Source organism: Elephas maximus, chromosome 5, assembly GCF_024166365.1.
Source record: "Elephas maximus indicus isolate mEleMax1 chromosome 5, mEleMax1 primary haplotype, whole genome shotgun sequence".
Taxonomy (NCBI): Eukaryota; Metazoa; Chordata; class Mammalia; order Proboscidea; family Elephantidae; genus Elephas; species Elephas maximus.
In genome coordinates, this window is record NC_064823.1 from 111724536 (window position 1) to 111740145 (window position 15610).

The 15610-nt window shown below is 39.1% G+C and overlaps 2 protein-coding genes across 2 annotated transcripts in view; one reads left to right on the forward strand and one right to left on the reverse strand.

Moving 5' to 3' along the window:
- The window catches only part of CORIN (corin, serine peptidase), a 320896-nt gene extending 318734 nt beyond the window's left edge, over window positions 1–2162 (forward strand). The window contains exon 22 of the mRNA XM_049886291.1: window positions 1967–2162. Within this exon, the coding sequence (XP_049742248.1) occupies window positions 1967–2149 (183 nt within the window). The 3' untranslated portion in view covers window positions 2150–2162. The remainder of the gene's footprint in view (window positions 1–1966) is intronic.
- ATP10D (ATPase phospholipid transporting 10D (putative)) overlaps window positions 1593–15610 on the reverse strand; it is a 166564-nt gene continuing 152546 nt past the window's right edge. Inside the window, exons 22-23 of the mRNA XM_049886290.1 lie at window positions 10430–10617; window positions 1593–7502 (exon numbers count right to left, since the gene is read on the reverse strand). Coding sequence (XP_049742247.1) covers window positions 7178–7502; window positions 10430–10617 — 513 coding nt within the window. The 3' untranslated portion in view covers window positions 1593–7177. The remainder of the gene's footprint in view (window positions 7503–10429; window positions 10618–15610) is intronic.

The window sequence follows — 15610 nt, forward strand, 5'->3', positions numbered from 1 at the left end:
TATAGGGCACAATCTAGAATTCAATTTTGCCTTAAGAGCAATAACATTCATAGCATCTGTAAGAAGCAGGATAACCTAATAATTAGAGCTTCCAAGTCCTGGCGCCAGACTGCCTGAGTTCACATCCTCACTCTGCCAGTAAACAAGATACTTAACCTGTACTTCAGTTCCATTGTCTGTAAAATGGATATAATAATAATACTAAAACAACTCATAGGGTTGTGAGGATTAGTGAGTACATGGAAAATATTTAGAAGAGCATCCGTAAACATTTTTACAATTATTTTCCAACATGACCAAGTGGAAAAACCATATGCTTCCAAGTTTAAAATTATTGTGGGCCATGGAGGTTGTGGAAATTTCCACAATGGATTCACATATGTACTTTGTACTTTCTAGGGTTCAACCCCTCTCTTTTTAGACAGTACAGAATACACCTCCCTAACCTACTAAGATCTTTTCATGCATGTTGTTGTTGTTAGGTGCTGTGGAGTCAGTTCTGACTCATAGCAACACTACAAAACAGAGTAGAACTGCCCCATAGGGTTTCCAAGGAGCAAATGGTGGATTTGAACTGCTGACCTTTTGGTTAGCAGATGAGCTGTTAATGACTATGCCACCAGGACTCCTTTTCAGGCATAACAAACAATAACCCATTGCCGTCGAGTCGATCGATTCTGACTCATAGTGACCCTATAGGACAGAGTAGAACTGCCTCATAGAGTTTCCAAGGAGCACCTGGTCGATTTGAACTGCCAACCTTTTGGTTATCAGCTGTAGCACTTAACCACTACACCACCAGGGTTTCCTTTCAGGCATAGTAAATATAGTATTTGTGACATCATAGTGTCTTGCTGTTGATTATATTTTGGGGAAAGAACTGAATAAAACTCAACTGCAATGCCTAAACTTAAATATCAAGAATGAAAATCTCAATATAAAATAAAATATAGGCTATAAATAAATAAATAAAACACCTTATTGTAAATAATTCTTAAGTGGTATTTCTATTCAAATAGACTAGCTGAAAAATCCAAAGAACTGTTAAGAAATATAGTGTTGCTCCTGTTAGCTGCCTCAAGTCAGCCCCCTACTCAGGGGTTCAAACCACTGACTTTTTGGTTAACATGACTCTATGCACGATGGAATAAAACACTGCCTGGTCCTGTGCCATCTCTATCATTGGTTATGAATCGGACTGTTGTGATCTATAGGGTTTTCACTGACTGATTTCTGGAAGTAGGTTTCCAGTCCTTTCTTCCTAGTCCTTCTTAGTCTAGAAGTTCTGCTGAAACCTGTTCAGCGTCATAGAAACTCAAGCCACCACTGACAGACAGGTGATGGCTGAGCTTGAGGCACATTGGCCAATAATCGAACCCGGATCTCCCACATGGAAGGTGAGAATTCTTCCACTGAAGCACCAGTGTCCCCAAGGCAGGTAGCAAGGGACCCTGAAGTGTGTCATACTTAACGCATTCATTCACATAGCAAAATATTGAAAACAGAGAGTTTATTATAAAGCATTTGTCTAATAATGTTTAGTGGGGAGAAAAATCTTTGAATGTTTTATTTTTGGTGATTTTACGTTTATAAGATGAATTGAACTTACAGAATGAGATCAAGTATTAGGTAACTAAATCTGATACATGCATTTTTTAAAAAATTTGACATATTTTGATAAATGCAGGAACTAACTGAAAAATGTCCTCTGATTTCATAGAAAGAATATAGTCCCTTCCCCAGATCACCACCATCCTTTTAAAGATCAGGGTGTAAAATGTTCATTTGAAAGTTCCATTTTTACTGTAAACATCACAGTCCCTCCACAGCCTGACAATGAATGCTTTGTTGAAATTTCCCAAGAAGTTGATTAAGTTGGGTTTGGCTTTATCATACCCTCAGAATACTATGGACACTCTTTGGGCTGTGAACACCAGTGACTAACGCCCATTGCTATTCATTACAGGGTGACAGCGGCGGGCCTCTTGTTTGTGAGCGGCCTGGAGGACAGTGGACCTTATTCGGTTTAACTTCATGGGGCTCTGTCTGCTTTTCCAAAGTCCTGGGGCCTGGAGTTTATAGCAATGTGTCATACTTCGTCAAATGGATTGAAAGACAAATATACATCCACACCTTCCTCCTAAACTAATTCCAAAGAGACTTTTGTCCAACTGTACTCAAAGAGAATGGCTTTCTTGACTGTGGAAAGCTTCATGCAGAGAGCTGGACAGGGTACTTTCCAGGGATGGGAATGCTTGAAAGTGCACTGCAAATTTTCATATTCTGGTCTAATTTTATTCAACTTTTTCTCACTTTATTTTTCTCTTATTTCAGGTTCAATGGCTTTCAAAAAAACAAAGCAAAGCAGATTTTTGTTCTTTGGCCAGGCCTAACCTTGACTGTAACATGGAACTATCAACTCTAGAGAGGTTTAAAATAATGTTGGCACTAGTATGACAGGTCATAGAAAGTTTCTGTATACCCTATCACAAAAAGAACATTGAGATCCAGGCTGACTTATCTGCCAGCTTGTTTCTCAAGCACAATAGCATAGTGGCAAATTTCAATATTAATATTGGAGACTTGCTTTTGATTTATTAAAAGTCAAGGCTTTTACATACTTGGAAACCCTGGCAGTGTAGTGGTTAAGTGTTACGGCTGCTAACCAAAGGGTCAGTACTTTGAATCCACGAGGCGCTCCTTGGAAACTCTATGGGGCAGTTCTACTCTGTCCTATCCGGTCGCTATGAGTCAGAATCGACTTGACGGCACTGGGTTTAGTTTTTTTTTTTTTGGTTATACATGCTTAAATTATTTGCTATTATTCTTCCAACTTTTACATAATTTTGAGAATTTATGAAAGTCAGTTGAAGCCAAAAGGCCAGTAGCATCCATGTAGGTAGCTGAAATAGGGAGACATACTGAGCATAAAGGTCTTGAGACGTCAATATTAGCACTTGGCTCTATAGGACTTTCCATTTTGGATTTAAGTCAAGATGGTAATTCCATTACTTTCTAGAAATGTCTGCATAGAACTGTCCCTATAGCTGGGGTTTGTTCAGTGTTTATCAGTTGGCTGATTGAGACTTCGATAACTAGGTCAATATTCATGGGAAATATTTTGCTTTGCCTATGTAATAATGGAAGGAGCCCTCGTGGTGGAGTGGTTACGTGGCTCTGCTGCTAACTGAAAGGATGGTGGTTCAAATCCACCAGCAGCTCTGCGAGAGACGAGACCTGGCAATCTGCTCCCATAAAGATTACAGCCTAGGAAGCCCTATGGGGCAGTTCTACTCTGTCCTGTAGGATTGCTGTAAGTTGGAATCGACTCAATGGCATACAACGATATTGACAACGGAGTGGAGATTAAACTTTGCCAAGGGAGACGAACTTGGTCTGGAATGAACAGATGCAATTTTTTAAATAGAGAATTAAATCACGCTGCCCACTCCCATTTTTTATTTTCCAATTTTCCTCCATTCATCTATATTACCAAAGTCATGGAAATGTCTCTCAAAGCACTGTAAACCTTTGCATGGAATAAAACATTTTGTAATTTTCTTCAAAAGATGTTTAACATCTGGTGTTGCCATTTCTCCTCATTGATAATGAAAACAAAATTTTAAAAATGCTTTTAAGCACTAGGCCACTTTACAAGCATCAATTTCTGAAGCAATTAAAGTGTTTTTCCCCACTAAAAAGCTTCAAAACACAAATCTTCATGTATACCTAATTTAATTAGTCAGGCGTTCATTTGGAACATCCACATGTCTTTTGCCAAGCAGGATCCCCTACTAAACCTCCACCAGCAGCCTGGACTGCCTCGGCATTCCACATAGAGACTATCCGCGATTTTATTCATGTATTTTTGTACTCTTTTCTATGTGTACACATATTTGAAGTTCAAAAGTTTGTCTTGAAACTGGTAATGTTATTGATCTCCTGTCCTGCAGTTTGTATAAACCTATTGCAAGTGTGAAATATCAGCAACTGAGCTGTGGTCCCAATTGTATGGAAGCTTAAGAGCATCTATCAGCTTTGTTAGAGTTGCAGGTACATACTTAATGGAACAACTTTTAGCCTTGCTCAGCTCATGTTCAGTGAAATGTACATATTGTACTTATTTTCAATGATCCTTAATGCAAATAAAATGGTATAATCTTCTTTTCTGATGGCTTTGAGGCATAGATAGCAATTCCAAGGAAATTGTCTCTCCCACTAATTGCTTGGTGCCCAGTCTCCCATTAATCAAAATTTGCCTGACATATGCCGCACTCCCATGGAACATGCCCTCTTACTTTTGATTAGTGGCTCTTTGATTAGCCTGAAATTAGAGGTTGCTAGTAATTTTTTTTTTTTTAGTAGTCTCAAAGAACCTGTTGCGTGTCCAACAAGAACTTTAGCCTTGGTAAGAGCACATGAATTTTTAATGTATAGAGTGCATTTTCGTAATGAGATTGAAATCTTTCATAAATCCTGTGGTAAAATTATATCCCAAAATGTATGTTAATCATTTTTCCTTGGCTACTAGGAGTAATGGAGTAATGATATAGTTTTTGTCTCAAAAAATTAGGTGAAATATGCTAAATGCCAAAATGTGATTTAATCTCATCATCTTGGGTACTTTGGTATCAATGAGTTTTGAGGCCCTTCAAAGGCTTAATACAAATCCAAAAAATCTCTTTCTCCTGGGGGCCAGATGTATTTCAGAATCCACAATTTGTCGAATTTTAAGACAATAATGCAGTGCCTACACTGCCTGCCGTAAACCCTGGTGGCGTAGCGGTTAAGTGCTATGGCTGCTAATTAAAGGGCCGGCAGTTCGAATCCACCAGGCGCTCCTTGGAATCACTATGGGGCAGTTCTACTGTCCTATAGGGTTGCTGAGTCGGAGTCGGCTCGACGGCAATGGGTTTATACTGCCTACTTTATCACCAATGAGGACTGGGGTAAAAGTAGCACCAATGAGGACTGGGGGAGCATCCAGAAATACATTTTATTTCTGTAGCAAAAGAAATGAATACGTTCAGTGGGATAAATAAAGAATAACCTCATATCTGTTCAGGGCATTGGTTGGTCTGTGTCTTTCTTCTTCTAAGTCTTTTTTGGCTCCTTTTCATTCATAGGGTCTAACCCTCTATTTACGAGTGAATATATCTCCAAATTTTTATTTATCAGGAGATGATGATCTCAGGCAACTAATGCCAGTTGCTATGAGGGTAACGGATGATATGACATCACTGATTTTTTCATAAGAGAAAAAGCCCAAACAGTATTTTGGTAAAAGGCCTGCTTTGGGACTTTCTTTCTGAGTTCTGTTACCAATTACAGTTGGGTTCAGTGGGTATTTATAGGAGTGATGACAACTTTTCAGTACATGTTATGTATTAGTTTATTTTTAAAAAATCATAAGGAAGCAGAGAACAACTTCCATTAGCTATGCGAGATTTCAAAAGTTCTTGAGATTTTTTTATATAGACTATTTGTAATAATATCAGAAGGCTACAAAAAAATCAGACCAGGACAGTAAGCAGTAGCTAGAAGTTTAAGCCCTGAGAATACAAGATGGATAGTCATTAAGAAGAGCTTGATGGAGACATGGGACATTAGCATGGAGATTCATGAAGGAAATTTTGGGTGATTGGTGGCTGACAATTTTCAGATGGAAAGGGAGAGAATTTAAAATGAACTCAACAAGAATACTTTTTTTTTTTTTTAGCCTTATTTGGTACAAACTAGTTTCTTTGTTCCAACTAAAGCCAGCATACGTGATTTGCAACAGTAAATTTACAGATATTCCTAAAACGTATTAAAAAAATAAATTTTTCTAAGAACCTCGCGGAAACTTCCTGAGAACAACCTGTATTAGTTTCAGTTCATAAAAGCTCATTTGCAGAGGCTACGACACCAGAAAAGTTGTAGGGCAGTGTAAAGAGTATGCTCTGTCAAATGGACTTTTGAAGAAGATTGTTTTGATATTGAGTGTCTCATTTTCATCGGGTTATTGTCATTATTGATTGTCTCATTCTGATCAGGTTATTGTCAGTTTTCATGGTGACTCCGTGAGCTTCAGAGCAGAGCTGTGCTCCATAGGGTTTTCAGTGGCTGTAGTCCTATGAAAGTAGATCACCAGGCCTTTCTTCCATGATGCCTCTGGGTGATTTTGAACCACCAACCTTTTGGTTGTAGTTGAACACAAATCTTTTGCACTACCAGGGACCGTGTATGGTTGCTATGAGTCGGAATCAACTTGATGGCAACTGAGGGCAGGGGGGTGGGTATTGTCAGTTTTAGAATACAGGAAATTTTCAAATGGGCTGTAGGCTCAGCTGATTCTGTCTGCCTGACCTATGACTTCTGTTCCCAATTCAGAACATCTGTGCAGAGGTAGGCCACATGAGCGGTCTTCTCTTGATTGGAATGAGAGACAGAAGAACACATTCTTGGTACCTGATGGTATCCTGGCATCCCTCTGCCCCTTCCTGACAAAGGCTCTGGCTCAGAACACTGATGTGAACCCAGAGATATGCCTCCAGTCTTCTATCAGAAGACCAAAGGCATCTTCTCAAAGGAAATAAAAAGCTATTAATGATCACTAACTGTATTTTAAATAGTACAATTATTACCCTATTTTAGGTAGACTGTTGTTTAAAAAGGCTCTTGAGAATTTATCTGGAAAGTAACCATTAATAACATTTTCCATATGGAAAACTCCTCTGAGTTCTAACCAATCAATTTAAAAACTTTTTTTCTTAATCAAAAAAAAAAAAAAAAGATTGGCGCTTGCTCATGTAAAGAACTCAAGAATCTGAAATGATTTCCCATTAAAATAAATATATCTCAAATGAGCTCCCCCCCTTTAAAATACCAGGATTTGAATTTCTAAGACAATTAAAATACTTTTACAAAATCCAAAAAGTTTCATAAAAGCATTTGATTCTAAATGAAATATTTCACTTCCTAAAAATCTGTCCACATCAAACTCTATTTCTCTTTTACAAATGTTATCTACAAACGTACAATGAAGGCCAACATGATGACTTTTTCAAGCCTATTAAAATGTTCATGTCCTTAAGGTAAAATCCAAGTTATCCTTGCTTGGTAGTGGTGCCTCCTCAAAGTCCTTCCTCCAAACTTGAAGGAATACTTGCAACTCCCAGTAGGCCACCCTATATTCTTAATCCTTTGTTGGTCCAGCCACTCCTGAGGTCTGAGGCATGTCTGAGTCAAAAACAGTTTCACATACAGATACGTTTCCTTGCTCAATAGCATAAGAAGTTGCTAACATCATTGCAGAGACAGTGGAATGGCCAGACATGGGTCTTCTCCCTGACGTGGCAGCTGAGTAGCCAGCATACTTAGACATTGCTTGATCCATCTTTCCAGTTTTTTTCCACTTCTTGAGAGCTTCAGTCTTTTCCTCTGGAGTCAGTCTGTCAAGGTGTTTAGCTCTCAGAATTGGAGATGGAAACAGTGATCCCTGAAAAACTCGGTACATAAACCTAGGATACAAAGAGCATCACAGAATTACATAAACCTCAAGGCATCATGGGACACACACACAAATAAACCCATCAACTAGAAAAAGTAAAAGGATCCTATAGCCACTTGCCTACTTGAGGTAAAGGGGGAGGAAAAATGAATTATAAAAGGAAGATAACAATACTAAATATATTTTAAAAACCCATTGCCGTCGAGTCAATTCTGGCTCATAGTGAACCTACAGGGCAGAGCAGAACTGCCCCATAGAGTTTCCAAGGAGTGGCCAATGGATTCAAACTGCTAACCTTTTGGTTAGCGGCCAAGCTCTTAACCACTATGCCACCAGAGCTTCATTAAATAGTGTTTGCAAACCATTTAGAACACTTTAAATGCTCTATAAATGCTTGTTATATTAAAAAAAAAAAAAAAAACGAAAACTGTAAAAGCAAGATATTCATAGCTGCTACATCACAGGCTTGATGTTAGAGTAAATGAGATAATACATATAAAGCCGAGTTTTGGCACAGAGCAAATGTTCAAAAAATGCTAGCCAACTGTATTAGTTTCCTATCGCTACTGTGGCAAGTTACTGCAAACATGGTGGTTTGAAACAACAAATTTATTCTCTCACAGTTCCAGAGGCCAAAAGACTGAAATCAGTATCACTGGACTGAAATAAAGCGGCAAGCAGGGCCACACTTCCTGTGGAGACTGTAGGGAAAAATCCATTCCTTGCTTCTTCCAGCTTCTGGTGGTTGCCAGCATTCCTTGGTTTGTGGCTGCATCATTCCAGTCGCTGTCTTTGTGGTCGCACTGCCTTCTCCTCTTGTGTCAGATCTCCTCCTAGGGCCCACTCAAATACTCCAGGTTAATCTCCCCATCTCAAAATACTTCATTTAATCAGACTTGGAGAGGCTCCTTTTCTATATAAAGTAATATTCATAGGCTCTAGGGATTAGGACATGGTATCTTTGAGGGCCATTATTCAGTCTACTAGAGTTTTGCCTTCTGGATCCAAAGATTTATATCCAATTCACCCTATCCTAACATACCCAAAAGTCTCGATCCATTGCAAGTTCAAAAAATCTCATCTAAATATCACCACCTTAAAAGTCCCAAATCTTATCATCTAAATCAGGTATGGGTGAAATTACGGGGTTATTCATCCCGGAGTAAAATTTCTCTCCATTTGTGGACCTGTAAAACTTAAAAATAAGGCCATCTGCCAAATACAATGGCAGGACATGTAGACGAAGACGGTTACAGACAATCATAATGCAAAAGGCAGAAAATGGAAGAAAGAAAGGATCCTGGAGTTCCAAGCAATTTCCAATCATTTCAATCTCTAATTCTGTGTTCACACTGCCTCTCTTCTTCTGTCTGTGTCAAATCTTCCTCTGCCTCTCTCTTATAAGGACACATGTGATTTCATTTAGGGTCTACCCAGATATTCCAGGCTCATTTCCCCATCTCAGCATCCTTAACTTAATCACATCTACAAAGTCCTTTTTTTTTTTTTGCCACACAAGTTAACATTCACAGGTTTCAGGGATTAGGATGTAGACATAGCTTTCGAGGGGATGTTTTTCCGCCTACCACAGCTGGATTAGATAGAATTTTGTTGTTAATGTGCTGAAAACAATTTTTTAAAGGCAGTTGCCTTAAAGTAATTGCTTCTTCAGCAGTCCTATAAATTCATCTTGCCAGGTTTTAATCTGAGACTGGTACAACAATGAATACTACAGAAGCACCTCAGTCTAACAGTGATATTGTTAAGCATACAACTATACCCACAATAGAATGACTCAAGTGGGATTTTCTTTTCCATTTCAGAAGGAATGCCCATTAGCAACAAAGAGATTATGTTCACTGTAACTTGAGATTTATAGATTGGCTTTGGGAAACTTTGTTCTGTAAAGGAACAGATAGTAATATTTTAGGCTTTGAGAGCCAGATGGTCTCTGATGAACTACTCAGCTCTGCTGTCATAAGCATGAAAGCAGCTACAGACCATATATAAAGGAATGTGCATGACTATGTTCCAGTAAAACTTTCTTTGCAAAGACAGGTAGTAGGCCAGATTTGGACTGTCAGCCACAGTTTGTCAGCCCTGTTACAGGTTAATATGAAATCAGCATGTCATGCTAAAACCTCAGGACAACTCTTGTATTTTTTCAGCTAAACAGATTTTATAAAACTATAAAGAGGATGAGCTTTAATAGAATTCAATCTACAAATGGAAAACTCATGCATACTTCTTAGTTATCTTCAGCTTATAAAAAAAAATCAGCTTATACAATATTCAAAATCAGATTAAGCTGCAATGGGAGGATAATTGAAGTCAGATAAGGGAGGGAAATCATAAGGTTTTCAGTGTTTAAAGATTATTGTAGAGACTGCTGCTTGCCCCTTAGTACCTATCCTCCCCTTCTTCCTTTCAAAAACCCCTAGATTTTAGCCATTCATCTGGAGTCTACATACCTAGGTTCTTGTTAATTGGATAAGACCAATGATGTGTGCAACTTCTGAGTCATGCTATTAAAATATTTAAAAAAGAAAGCTGCTTGCAATCCACTTTCTCTCTTTCCCCTTCCTATGGACAAGGACATGGACATATTGATGGTGAGCCATCTTCACTCATGCAGATGAGGCCAACACCCTTGGGAGATGACACAGCAGAAGGCCAGAGGAAGGGATCTAGGTCTCTGGAAAACCTTGAGGAGCAAAGTTTTCCAACCAGATTAGATTTTTATATGAGAGAGAAAGAGACTTTCCAGCTCGCTGAAGTCACTCTGCTAACATACATAAAACCAGTATTTTAATTAGCATACAGACTGGCTTCCCCACTACTAAACAGAATAGTCGTCTGCCATTCATTCTCGGTTGCTTGAAGGATCCCAAGCCTATGATTCCATTTACTTTCTTGATTATAAAGCAAATACCATACCTGGGTAGAAGTGCAATGCAGGTTGTGAGGACACAAACTAAGTAGAACATTGGATCCAGCAGATGCTCCTGCATAATCCAGTAGGGGTTGGATGGTGGGTTGCAAGTTATACACGTGGCTCCAAAAGCCAAGGCAAAGAGAAAATAAGACAAGATGCTACCAACGATGACCACCATGTGGATCCAAGTCTGTAAGACAAGAGCAGAGGAATATGAACACTCTCTTACTGGTAGGATTTTAGAGCCTGGCAAAAATCTACTCTGTTAAAGAAGCAACATGCCCAAGCATTAGATAGTGGTATAACAATACCTTACAAACAAAACACAAACTGATCATGAGAGAAGACAGACAAGGTCCATGAACAGCCCCCATCACTGGTTAAATTTCATAAAGTGAAATCAAATACCAAAAGGTACTTCTGTTGACTAGTTTATTTCAAAGCAGCCCTGGTGGCACAGTGGTTAAGCACTTGGCTACTAACTGAAAGGTTCGAACCTACCAGCCACCCCATGGTAGAAAGATATGGCAGTCTGTTTCTGTAAAGATTACAGCCTTGGAAACCCTATGGAGCAGTTCTACACTGTCCCATAGGGTCACTGAGTCATAATCGACTTGATGGCAACAGGTTAGCTTACTTCGTATTGTCCATGTGCAATGACGTGTTCAGATTTTCTCTTTACTTATTATTTTTATTCTTTTTTCCATGTAGTCACTCTTTGGTCTGTTTCTTCCTTAAGAAAATGCCTTAATCTATTGATCCCCAAACTTTAGCCATTCTCACAGGTGGTAGATGTTACTGCTGCTCACCAATATTCTCATTCTCCTCCCCTTCTGAGGGCTTGGGAGGATTGCACTTTCATATCCCCTTGAAATTAAGCATGACCATTGCTTGGAAAAATAAAGTTTGAGTGGGAGGAATATGTGAAACTTTCAGTGTAAACATGGAAGAGCTGGTGTGCAGTTTTCCATGCCATCCCCCTTCCTTGTGTGCTGACCAAGAAGTCCAATTCTAGACGTAACAGCTACAAGATGCAGCCTGTTTTGCGGAGACACCCCTCAGAGGGCAATTGTCCTAGAGCTGTTTGTACCTTCAAAGACTTTATATGAGCAAGAAATAAATCTTTGTTGTGTCATGAGTTTTTTTTGTTGTTGCTTATTTTTCAACTGCACCATAACTTAGTTTATGCTAACAGATTCAACATACCACCTTAAATTTTTGATATATCTACATATTCCTTGTAATATTTTTATTAGTATTTTTCTTTAAACTGGCTCACTATTTAATTAAGTAACTTTAAAAAGAAGAGCATATCATTACCTTAAATGTAATGTCAGCGCCCCTTGCCATAAAAGCTTTGAGGCTGGGGTCTGATCTGTATTTTGTTACAAAGAGAAATTATCAAGAGTGATTGTAATAAAAGCCCCTAGTTGGTACAAACAGTTAAGCGCTTGACTATTAGCCGGAAGGTTTGCAATTGAAAGCCACCCAGAGGTGCCTTGGAAGACAGGCCTGGTGATCTGCTTCTGAAAGGTCACAGCCTTGAAAATCCCCTGGAGCAGTTCTGCTTTGCACATGTGGGGTTGTCAGGAGTCAGAATCAACTTGACAACAACTAACAATATTGTGATAAAACATAACAGCACCAGTCTGGCATAACTGGATATCCATCTGCAAAGAAATGAAACAAGACCCATACCTCACTCCATGCACAAAAACTAACTCAAAATGGATCAAAGACCTAAATATAAAATCTAAAACGATAAAGATCATAGAAGAAAAAATAGGGACAACGTTAGAAGCCCTAATACATGGCATAAACAGTATACAAAACATTATAAAGAAAGTAGAAGAAAAACTAGATAACTGGAAGCTCCTAAAAATCAAACACCTATGCTCATCCAAAGACTTCACCAAAAGAGTAAAAAGATTACCTACAGACTGGGAAAAAGTTTTTAGCTATGACATTTCTGATCAGCGCCTGATCTCTAAAATCTACATGATACTGCAAAAACTCAACTGCAAAAAGGCAAATAACCCAATTAAAAAATGGGCAAAAGATATGAATAGACACTTCACTAAGGAAGACATTCAGGTAGCTAACAGATATATGAGGAAATGTTCACAATCATTAGCCGTTAGAGAAATGCAGATCAAAACTACAATGAGATTTCAACTTACTCCAACAAGGCTGGCATTAATCCAAAAAACACAAAATAATAAATGTTGGAGAGGCTGTGGAGAGACTGGAACACTTATACACTGCTGGTGGGAATGTAAAATGGTACAATCACTTTGGAAATCGATTTGGCGCTTCCTTAAAAAGCTAGAAATAGAACTACGGTAGGATCCAGCAATCCCACTCCTTGGAATATAAGAGCCTTTACACGAACAGATATATGCACACCCATGTTTATTGCAGTACTATTTACAATAGCAAAAAGCTGGAAGCAACCAAGGTGCCCATCAATGGATGAATGGATAAATAAATTATGGTATATTCACACGATGGAATACTACACATCTATAAAGAACAGTGAGGAATCTGTGAAACATTTCATAACATGGAGGAACCTGGAAGGCATTATGCTGAGTGAAATTACCCAGACCCAGTGCCCTCGAGTTGATTCCGTAGCGAAATTAGTCAGTTGCAAAAGGACAAATATTGTATAAGACCACTATTATAAGAACTTGAGAAATAGTTTAAACTGAGAAGAAAACATTCTTTTGTGGTTACGTGAGGGGGGAGGGAGGGAGGGTGGGAGGGGGCACTCACCAATTAGACAGTAGATAAGAACTACTTTAGGTGAAGGGAAAGACAGCACACAATACAGGGGAGGTCAGCACAATTGGACTAAACCAAAAGCAAAGAAGTTTCCTGAATAAACTGAATGCTTTGAAGGCCAGCATAGCAGGGAACCACGGTTTCAGGAGACATCTAAGTCAATTGGCATAATAAAATCTAGTAAGAAAACATTCTGCATCCCACTTTGAAGAGTGGCGTCTGGGGTCTTAAACACTAGCAAGCAGCCATCTAAGATGCATCAATTGGTCTCAACCCACCTGGATCAAAGGACAATGAAGAACACCAAGGACACAAGAGCCCAAGAGAGAGAAAGGGCCACATGAACTAGAGACTACCTCATCCTGAGTCCAAAAGAGCTAGATGGTGCCCGGCTACAACCGATGACTGCCCTGACAGGGAACACAACAGAGAACCCCTGAAGGAGCAGGAGAGCAGTGGGATGCAGATCCCAAATTCTCATAAAACCAGACTTAATGGTCTGACTGAGACTAGAAGGACCCTGGTGGTCATGGCCCCCAGACCTTCTGTTGGCCCAGGACAGGAAACATTCCTGAAGCCAACTCTTCAGACACGGATTAGACTGGACAATGGGTTGGAGAGGGATGCTGGTGAGGAGTGAGCTTCTTGGATCAGGTGGACACTTGAGACTATGTTGGCATCTCCTGCCTGGAGGGGAGAGGAGAGGGTGGAGGGGGTTAGAAGCTGATGAAATGGACACGAAAAGAGAGAGTGGAGGGAGAGAGTGGGCTGTCTCATTAGGGGGAGAGTAATTGGGAGTGTGTAGCCAGGTGTATATGGGTTTTTGTGTGAGAGACTGACTTGATTTGTAATCTTTCACTTAAAGCACAATAAAAATTATTAAAAAAAAAAAAAAAGCACCAACCAGACATCCTCTTTGACATAACCAAAAGGTTGGAAAGAGAATCACCTCATGACATAGTATGTATGTAATGTTATTTGGTGCAGTGTCTAGTCCACCTAAAATAATATTGCCTACCATTGGTGGTGGATGTCTGGCACTTTGAGGAAACACTGTGTCTATTTAGTCCTTTCAATTTTCTAGGGCTATAATTTTCAAAGAAGATCCCATTTTCTCCTAATCTTTCAAAGTCTTCCCCCATGGTAGATATCTTCACAAGGGTCACAAAGAATAATCATTTTTTTATAAAAATATATAAACTGTTCAAAAATTTTGGCTAAATCCTTTATCAATATTGTCGTAACTCTAAAACAATCCTTCTTTCCTTCCTTCTTTCACTTCCTTTCCTTCCTTCCCTCATTCCATGCATTTCCTTTCTTTTGAGGCTTATTGCCCCAATTTTTTCCCACTTAAGATATATATGCTTTTTGCAAGTAAGGTAGTAACTCTATTGAGCTCACCCATTTAATGAATCGATGCAACAAATGAAAGAAAAGGAACACCTACATAAAAACCAGCAGGAAGGTGGGGAGTGGCGATGAGAGTGAAGGAGGGCAAGAGCATAAGAACATGAAAGAAAACAGATTCATATCCTCAGTGGGGCTGCTTCTTATTGGTAAGGGGCCATAGAAGCTGTGAGCTCTAGCTATACCTCTGACACTACTAGAAACAATTCTTTAATGGTGCGTCCCTTACATAGCAGTCACTTGTTTTTGGTGCCTAGCTTTCATTCTCCTTCTTCTTAGAAATAGCACCCAGTATGTAGTCTTGACAAAATATTCCTCTCCTAGCCAAAGCCAATAACTGAAGCTAGGGCAGAAGGATTCTGTTACCAGGGACTAAACTTTGAGCACATTTAAGCAAGAGCAGGAAGAAAATGACTGCGGGCAATTCAGCCCAGGCTTCCATCCTGACAAGGCTACTCATTAATATCTGTTCTCTGGATCTCCGGAGTCATTCTGGTTTCCTTTTTTTTTTTTTTAACCATGGTTATTCAGCTTTTCATTCCATATATTCTTAAATATATTTCATATTTGCTCAGCTTACCCAGGTTAGATTACCATTGCTCATAACCAGTAAATCAGGCTAACATACTTTACATGTTAAATTTTCTGAACACTAATAAATGTCAGAACCTATGACATTTCTTTATGTGGTAACCGAAAGTACCTACAAAATCTCTTAAAATTTAAGTAGATTTTTCAAACCACATAAATATTTCACTTCTAGAATTCCTTTTACTTAACTCAGCCTTGGTACTGCAGTTGTTAAAGCTCCCACCTGCTAACTGAAAGGTTGATGATAGTCTGCTTCTTTGAAGATTTACAGCCTTGGAAACCCCATGTAGCAGTTTCTCCTACAGGATCACAATGAGTCAGAATTGCTTGATGGTAATGGGTTTGGTTTTGGGTTTGGTATTTTCAGATACTAACCTTTTACTAACTTCAGAATTGTAAAG